Source organism: Mirounga leonina, unplaced genomic scaffold, assembly GCF_011800145.1.
Source record: "Mirounga leonina isolate KUSES-001 unplaced genomic scaffold, KU_Mleo_1.0 Mir_53, whole genome shotgun sequence".
Classification (NCBI taxonomy): Eukaryota; Metazoa; Chordata; class Mammalia; order Carnivora; family Phocidae; genus Mirounga; species Mirounga leonina.
Window position 1 is genome coordinate 37,444,775 of NW_023270807.1, and position 9,789 is coordinate 37,454,563.

Here is a 9,789-nt window from a genome sequence, read left to right on the forward strand (position 1 = left end):
CCAGACTTTGCCTACTATTAAAGAGCTTTCCCAGAAGCCCACCCAGTTACTTATATTTATATCTCTTTGAGAAGAATTAGCCTTAAGAGAGACTGGACAGAGACATTTTTAGTTGATCTATTGCCACCCTGAGCAAAACCGGGTTTCTTTTGATGAAAGGGGAGGGAGAAATGGATATGGAATAAGCAAATAGTGCCTGCTTCAAGGATAAGTCTCTACAAAAAATGTCAAGCTAACCTTGACTGACTTCCAACTAAAACAATAATTAGGAAACTGGCATTATGTGTCTATAGCCTAACTTCAGGATCTAAGTGTTGAAGTGAAACTTAGCAGCATGTAAAGAAAATTAATATTTTTCACCACTGAAAAAAGTATTTGGAGACTAACTTTCTTAAGCCCAGCTCAGAAGTAGAAAAATAAATCTAAGAAATATTTTAATTCTGAAAATATTCTACAAAAATATCTGGTGATTTTTCTACCAAGAAAATACTTTCTCTTTTGAAGGTTCCTTATTACATAAAATGGGATTAGGTAATAGAAATAGTCATGGAACTCTAAAAGCTTCCTCTCAAGATTCCTTCCATTCAAAAAGACCTGGATAGAAAGATAAACTGATAGCATTTTATCAGATGCACACAGCCATCTTGTTCATGTACCTGGGTCATTCAGTCTTCCTGGCAGGATGTTCAGGGAAAACACTTGAGTATTTTCCTGGCTGGTATGTTCCACCTGTGTTGGGTATTTTCTTTTTTTTTTTTTTTTTTTAGATTTTATTTATTTATTTGACAGAGACACAGCGAGAGAGGGAACACAAGCAGGGGTAGATCCAAAGGGAGAGGGAGAAGCAGGCTTCCCGAGGAGCAGGGAGCCCGATGCGGGGCTCGATCCCAGGACCCCGGGATCATGACCTGAGCCGAAGGCAGACGCTTAACCGACTGAGCCACCCAGGCGCCCCGTGTTGGGTATTTTCAAACACTGATGCGATTCAGTCTAGTTCAATGCTGAGAGTATAAAAATAACACCAAATCCGGTGGACTGTCACTTTGAGAGCATTTATTTTTCTTTTATTCAGTTTACACACTAATTCAGAAAGTGTCTGAGCATATGATTAAGCAGAGCAGGCAGCTGCCAGTGTGATGAAATCTGGGAACTACAGGAAAGACCGCCCCCACAGATATGCCGTTTCAGTTGTGTTGAAAGGAAGGCTGTGAAGGCATGTTAGCTAAGCGTATACTGCCCCTAAAGAGAGGAGTTAGTTTCAAATTACTGTTCTGTAACTGCTAATATCTTAGAGTAAAAGAATGTGTCAAATGATTTGGTACAGGCATTTAGGATCGAGGTGGAACCCAAGACAGATAAATTCTAGTAAGTGTAAAGGCAAAGTCCAAAACAACATAGAGATGGGGCACTAGGGCAAGGACCGCAGCCCACCTGGAAGCAGAGCTAAACATGCCCAAAGTAAGAATCTCAAAGCCAATGGAAAGGTACCAAGACACACTGTCTGCTTCACACTCTTGCCCTGAAATTTCCTGGGATGCTATGGCCTTTATCAGAAGGGAGAAACTCCCTTATTTGTGATAAGCACCATTTGACAACTTTTTATTCATAGAATTGTTATACATGAAAACCAGGGTTAACTAAAAATATATCTAAATTTCAAAAAAGAATAGTCATTGAGTTCACAAAATCCTAATGTATTTTAAGAGCCCAGTAAGATAAATGCTGAAATATATAGCTAATATTATCAGTAGAGGTGAACCCTAAAATCACTGCAACACTCCTGCCTAGATTATCATGATAAAATATCATACCCTGTTGTAGTTAAAGCTTCAAAGTGAATTAAATAAATGTGCCCTTTTGCTACAGAATTTGTATTTCAGCGCTACCTAATTTATGTTAATGTCTAAATAGGTTAAGCAGCTATGTTTATAACATAGTTCCAAGGAAGAATTACCTGTTAACTCATACAGGATTTGTACTATCTATGGTCATTAGTGAGCAGGTTGACAAATATTTAAGTATTGCTGATAAGATCAGGTTAAACACATACTGTGAATTTTTTTAGTTTGGAATAAGTATTTGAAAAGTATTTTTAATATTGAAAAATGGCTCTGTGATTCTCCTTCAGATAGTAACCAGTATGTATCTATAGTAGTTCCTTTTACATTGCTCTAATTCCTGTTCAGTTCAAAACAACAAATGTATATTGAGATCTACTATGAGCAAGACAGACATTGTTTTAGGAATTGTAGAAACTAGTAACAGGAACACATTTGCTTCTCTCAACATGTTTAGAATCTAAGTGGGTGATGAAATAAATATAACCAACCAGAATATAAGGGAAATAGTACAAATCTATAAAATTGAGGGGCTTGGGAAAGGCTCAGTGGATAGGTGGCATCTACGATAGGTGCTGAAGGGTGCTCAGGGTGCTAGTAATGAGATATTGATGAGAGAGGCCATTCTAGATCAAGAGAATTGGCACATAGATATTAGGAATATTCACTTAAGAATGTAGAGTCCAGTTTGTAGGAGTGTGATATACAGGCAGTTAGAGAAGTAGTTCTTATTACAAGCACTTTTTTTTTATTATGTTATGTTAATCACCATACATTACATCATTAGTTTTTGATGTAGTGTTCCATGATTCATTGTTTGCATATAACACCCAGTGCTCCATTCAGTACATGCCCTCTTTAATACCCATCACCAGGCTAACCCATCCCTCCACCCCCCTCCCCTCTAGAACCCTCAGTTTGTTTCTCAGGAAAGTCTCAAACAGAACAAGCAATCCTAAAATTTGTATGAAAACACAAAAGAACCTGAATAGCCAAAGCAATCTTGAGAAAGAAGTACAAAGCTGGAGGCATGCTTCCTGATTTCAAACTATATTACAAAGGTCTAGTAATCAAAACAGTATGGAATAGGCATAAAAACATACACATGGATCAATGGAGCAGAACACAGAGCCCAGAAATCAACCCACACATATATATGGTCAATTAATTTATGGCAAAAAAGCCAAGAATGTACAATGGGAAAGTAGCCTCTCCAATAAATGGTGCTGGGAAAACTCAACAGCCACATGCAAAAGAATGAAACTGAACCACTATTTAATATCATAGAAAAAAATAAAAATGGATTAAAGACTTGAATTTAATATCTGAAACCATAAAACTCCTAGAAGAAAACATAGGTAGCAAGCTCCTTGACATTGGTCTTGGAAATTAGTTTTTGGATTTGACACCTAAAGCAAAGGGAAAAAAAAAAGTAAAAAGAAACAATTGGCACTACATCAAACTAAAAAGCCTCTGCACAACAAAGGAAACCATCAACAAAATAAAAGGCAGCCCACTGAATGGGAGAAAATACTTGCAAATCAAATACTAAATAAAAGCTTAATATCCAAAATATATAAAGAACTTCTACAACTCAACAGCAAAAACACAGTCCAATTACAAAATGGGCAGAGGATCTGAATAGACATTTTTTCCAAGGAAGACATGGCTAACAGGTACATAGAAAGATGCTCAACATAACTAATCATCAAGGAAATGCAAATCAAATCCACAATGAGGTATCTCCTCACACCTGTCAGAATGCTATTATCGAAAAGAGAGAAATAATAAATGTTGGTCAGAATGTGGAAAAGAGGGAACCCTTGTGTTCCCACTGTCAGTGGGGATGTCAATTGGTGTAGCCATTATGGAAAATACTATGGAGATTCATCAAAAAATTAAAAATAGAATTACCATATGATCCAGAAATTCCACTTTGGGGTATTTATGCAAAGAAAAAGAAAACACTAATTCAGAAGTATATATGTATTATCCATGTTCATTGCAGCATTATTTATACTTGCCAAGACATGAAAGGAAGCTAAATGTTCACTGATGGATGAATGGATAAAGAAGGTATGGTGTGTGTGTTTGTGTGTGTGTGTGTGTATGTATATACATAAATGCATACATATTTATATATGTGTGTGTACACATACACATACATACAATGGATTATTATCTAGCCATAAAAGAAGAATTAAATCTTGCCATTTGTAACATGTATGGACCTTGAGGGCAATATGTAAATGATACAAGCCAGACAGAAAAAAATAAATACCATATAATGCAGTTATATGTGGGATATTGAATGGAGCACTGGGTGTTATACACAAACAATGAATCATGGAACACTACATCAAAAACTAATGATGTAATGTATGGTGATTAACATAACATAATAAAATTAAATTAAAAAAACTATAACAAAACCAAGCTCATGAATATAGAGAGCAGACTGCTAGTTGCCTGAGGTGGGGGTTAGGGGGTGCTGAAATGGGTGAAGGGAATGGAAAGGTACAAATTTCTAGTTATAAAATGAATTTAAGTCACAGGGATCCAGTGTACAGCATGGAGACTATAGTTAATAACTATATTAACTAAACACTGTATTGAATATTTGGAAGTAGCTAGGAGAGTGGATCTTGAAAGTCCTCGTCACAAAAAAAAAGAATTTGGTAACTATATAGTGATAGATGTTAACTGGACTTACTATGGTGATCATTTTGTAATGTATATAAATATCCAATCATTATGTGATACCTGAAGCTAATATGTTATGTCAGTTATATCTCAGTAAGAAGAAAGTATATATTTAACTGTTTATAAGACCACCTTGTTATGGAGTACATTCCTCTGGGCTCTAAAAGAATGTTTCTTTTTATTTATGTATTATTAGAGTGGATAGATTTGGGGACTGTTTCCAACACATGTCTTAATAAGCAAATGATAAAGCCAGTTTATATCTTTATTTTTTTTTAAGATTTTATTTATTCATTTGAGAGAGACAGAGAGAGCACAAGCAGAGGGAGAGGCAGAGAGAGAGGGAGAAGCAGACTCTGCCGAGCTGGGAGCCCAATGCAGGGCTCGATCCCAGGACCCCAAGATCATGACCTGAGCCGAAGGCAGACGCCCAACCATCTGAGCCACCCAGGTGCCCCCAGTTTATATCTTTAAACTGATTCCTGTATCCCCTCAGATTATGCTTTCCATTGTCCACTTTTTAGGCCTTACTTGATTCATCTCACTTTCAGTCATCTAGAGCCAAACAATAACTTCTCAAGACACATCTGTATTTTTCCTCATGATCATGTATGTGATTCCACATAATCTATCCTGTTCCTCCTTGATTTGTGTAGACTCAGAATGAGATCATATCTGGTCTCTTAGAGATCATAACTGTTCTAAGACTGAGTTATACTGAGTTACTCTATACTGAGTCATAACACATTCTTAGGCCGCCTGGGTGGCTCAGTCGTTAAGCGTCTGCCTTCATGATCCTGGGGTCCTGGGATCGAGTCCCACATCCGGCTCCCTGATTGGTGGGAAGCCTGCTTCTCCCTCTGCCTCTCCCCCTGCTTGTGTGTGCTCTCTCTCTCAAATTAATAAGATCTTAAAAAAAAAAAAAAGAAACATTCTTAAAACCCTACCCCCAAAATCTTTATGTTATCATTGGCAGTGTCATGCACTGAAAGTCTTTACCACAACACTGAATTCAACACACAAGACATTGTCAAGTATTCTCAGATTCATCTGAGTAATGAATTTTAGCAGTAGTACAGAGAAAGGATTTTGAGCTTTATAAACCATCAAGAGGAAAAAGTCATTCACCAAAACTGTAAAGTTTTTGAAAGAAAGGAAATGTTCTCCTTTGTTCTCCCTCCATCACAATTAAAGGAACAGGAAGATAGAAAGTGTTAAATATATCAAGAATTTACTTTTTGTCTGAAAATTTAATATCTTTATTTGGCTTTTTCTGAGCTGAGCTACAACCAATATGTGTTTTAAAGGAGTTTGTTTTTTATTTGTAGGTTCAAGCCAGTTATGTGACACAGTATGAAAATATTTTCTCCCTGTTCTGGGTTCTGGAGCAGCTTCTTCAAAAGGAAACCAAAGAAGGCAACACTTCAAGTGTAGGGCATGATGATCAAGAAATCAAGAAATTTCTTCAAAAGCATGATGAAACTATTTTCCAACTCTCTGATGCGTTTCCTTTATTCACTTTTTATTTATGGAGACTGGGCATTCTCTTGAACTCAGTAGAAACTGTTGAAAGTAACTCACATCCTTAGCAATTTACTAAATGTCAGAAGCATACTGAAGTATGAAGATCTTCTGCTTAAAAGATTTTCAAGAATATTTTTTAAATGAGCATTTTAAATGGATCTCAATATAATCATTAATTCAGTAGTTTTAAATTGTATATAAAAGATTATGAGTCATATTTCTATACTAAAATCAGCCAGTTTCACTTGAGAATGTCCTTCTTATTTCCGTGTAACTGTATTTTACCATATGTTACTCAGTATAGTCTAGCTCTATTATTCTCTATAACGGACCATTAATTGTCTATCTCATAAACAGTACTTACATTTTAAAAGATTTACATGTAATAGATAGTAAAAGGCAACAGAAGAGATCTTAAAAGTTTTGTTGTTTTATCAAAACAGTGTTTAAGTGGTTATAGGGCGCCTGGGTGGCTCAGTTGGTTAAGCAACTGCCTTCGGCTCAGGTCATGATCCTGGAGTCCCGGGATCGAGTCCCGCATCGGGCTCCCTGCTCGGCAGGGAGTCTGCCTTTCTCTCTGACGCTCCCCCCTCTCATGCTCTCTCTATCTCATTCTCTCTCTCAAATAAATAAATAAATAATCTTAAAAAAAAAAAAAACAGTCTTTAAGTGGTTATAAATGAGATTTTTAAAACTTTGTTCTTACATAGTTTCATTTACATCATTGTCTATCATCTTAGAGGATGATTCTTTAACATTTATAAACTGAATGGCCCTCAATTTCATAAAATCAAATTATTTGTTAAGTCCTTTGAAAGTAATAATTCATTGTTTAAAATGTTTGTTTTTCAAGTGTTTGTTTTGATTCTGTTTATTATGTATAATATTCCAGTTATTGTTAAAATGTAGTTAAGTCATGTATAATTATATCATTAAGGATATTTTTACAAATCTAATATCTGCCCAGAAATATACTTATTGAAAGTATATTTATACTTATTAAACGTATTAGTTGAATTTTCCAGTTACACAGTTTCATTGACTTTATTTCAATTATTAAATTCATAACCAAGTAGCTTAATGAGTACACATTATGTACTTTCCTATAGTGCAATTTAGGACACAACAAATACAAATTTACTTTATTATTTATGTGTGATATTGTTTCATAAGTTAATTACCATTCCTAAATGCCATTGGTATTTAAAAAAAATGTATATAAAATCATATCATCTGCCACAATTATTTTTGGAATTATTTCTGCTTTGTAGAAAAGAAAGCCTTTTTTATAAAACTCAATGTATGTATCAGTCACCTATTGTTATGTAACAAACTACTACAAAATCTCAGTGGCATACAACAATAAATATTTCTTGAATGCCTGTGGGTCAATCACTTGCGGGATTGGCTCATTTGAACTGGATTCTGTTGGAAAGCTCTGCTCAGGTTGCAGATCCCACTGAGCTAGGCTCTTTATTACAAATTGGCTTTGGTCTCTTCCACTTGTGCTTATTCTGGGGCCCAGGTTCAGAGGGAAGCAGCTACTCAGAGCAGCTACTCAAGCTCTTCTGTGGCAATGGCAGATTGGCAAGAGGAAAAGGGCTAGGCTGAGAAGCATTACACTGTAATTGTCTGTCCACGTGCATTAGCCGAAGTACATCAAATGGTCAAGCACAGAGAAAAGAGGCAGGGAAATACCCTCTACCCAGAGCGGGAGAACCTGCAAAGTTCCATGGCAAAGGGCATGGATACAGGAGAGGATGGAGAATTGGGGCAAATAATTTACTTGACCACACACACCAGTTGAACACAAGAAGGGTATTCCAGTTCCTGAATTAGGAGGAATTTTTCTAATATTTGATTCCCAGGATTTGTATAGTTGATGACACCACACAAAATCCACTACCCATGATATCTCCCCATCCTCACTCTTAATGATTAGACAAGGTTGGTAAATACATAAGACACAGCAGTGGCCCCTTTCCCATTGCAGCCAGCCAACATAATGATCCTAAGAAGACTTTTGTAACTAGAACAGATTTCTTAATTCTAATAGTCTTTAAAGCTTCATGGTCTGAAAATTAGCCTAGAAAATGTGTTTATTTTAGAGGAACAGACAAGATGGTGGGATCATCATTAATGTACAAAATGGAGATACATATTTTCATTTGATATTATTTTTTGTAAACACTTTAATCAATTATAGGATGCTTAACCCTTCATGTTTGTCTCCAAGAGACGTTTCATTTTGAAGACATGTGGTACCACCCTCTTGCTGAAAGCACTGGTTCCCCTGTTGAAACTCGCTAGGGATTACAGTGGGTTTGATTCAATTCAAAGCTTCTTTTATTCTCGTAAGAATTTCATGAAGCCTTCTCACCAAGGGTACCCACACCGGAATTTCCAGGAAGAAATAGAGTTTCTTAATGCAATTTTCCCAAATGGAGCAGCATATTGTATGGGACGTATGAATTCTGACTGTTGGTACTTGTATACTTTGGATTTCCCAGAGACTCAGGTAATCAGTCAGCCAGATCAAAAACCCTGGAAATTCTGATGAGTGAGCTTGACCCAGCAGTTATGGACCAGTTCTACATGAAAGATGGTGTTACTGCAAAGGATGTCACTCGTGAGAGTGGAATTCGTGACCTGATACCAGGTTCTGTCATTGATGCCACACTTTTCAATCCTTGTGGGTATTCGATGAATGGAATGAAATCGGATGGAACTTATTGGACTATTCACATCACTCCAGAACCAGAATTTTCTTATGTTAGCTTTGAAACAAACTTAAGTCAGACCTCCTATGATGACCTGATCAGGAAAGTTGTGGAAGTCTTCAAGCCAGGAAAATTTGTTTCAGTGTTTCAGTCTCTAACAGTGTTAACTGTGCAGTACATTTAGTATTGAGGTCTAAAACTGCTGGTGAATAAGGAGATAAAATGAGACATTTATATCTCTGTTTCAAAAAAGTGGTATAAGATAGAGAATGAATGAATGATTTAAACTAGAATTAAGATGATTTAAAAATGTAGCGATTAAGATTTGATTAATGTCTAACTTCTCAATTAAAATTCAGGGTGTAAGACTAATGGAGACAGTAGAAATTAGGCAGTGCTGAAATTGATTTTAGAATAGGATGGGAAATAAAGAGGACCACGAGGCAATACTAAAAATGGAAGAAATGATAAATGATAAAAATGATAGTAAGTGCAAACATTCATATAGTAGGTATAATAGACGCCAGGCTAAGCCTTTACATGTATTTACTCATTTAATTCTCCCAACAACCCTATGTGGTAAGTAACATTATTACGTCCATTTTAGAGATGAGGAACTCAGGCAAAGGAATGTTCAACAGCTCGCCCAGTATCACACCACCAAGAAGTGGAAGACTTAGGTTTCACCCCCAGGAATTATGTCTTCGAAGTCCACACTCCTCATTAATCTGCTACACTCCGTCTTCATTAAAACATTGCTAGCACTTCGTGAAAGTTTCATAAATACCACTTCTTGGGAATTATCACCAAAGCTTTATATGCCCTCAACTACAAATCTTATACCATAGCAGCTATTAGCTTATTTTGGATTCTTCAGCCCCTGCAGAGTAGCTCTCCTATCTACCACCATCTCAGAACAACAGCATATTTGTTCTTTTCTACACTGTAGCATTTTACTGTAGTAAAGACTCTTTAGGTAAATGACAGATCCTCTTTGAACAATT

The 9,789-nt window shown here is 36.3% G+C and overlaps 1 protein-coding gene and 1 pseudogene across 3 annotated transcripts in view; both read left to right on the forward strand.

The window, feature by feature from the left end:
* MEI4 (meiotic double-stranded break formation protein 4) overlaps positions 1-6,533 on the forward strand; it is a 237,039-nt gene extending 230,506 nt beyond the window's left edge. For all 3 annotated transcript variants that reach the window (XM_034991829.1, XM_034991828.1, XM_034991830.1), the window contains one exon: positions 5,870-6,533. In XM_034991829.1, coding sequence (XP_034847720.1) covers positions 5,870-6,130 — 261 coding nt within the window. In that variant the 3' untranslated portion in view covers positions 6,131-6,533. The remainder of the gene's footprint in view (positions 1-5,869) is intronic.
* Positions 6,534-8,271: 1,738 nt separating this feature from the next.
* LOC118000552 lies at positions 8,272-8,984 on the forward strand (annotated as a pseudogene).
* Positions 8,985-9,789: the final 805 nt, after the last annotated feature.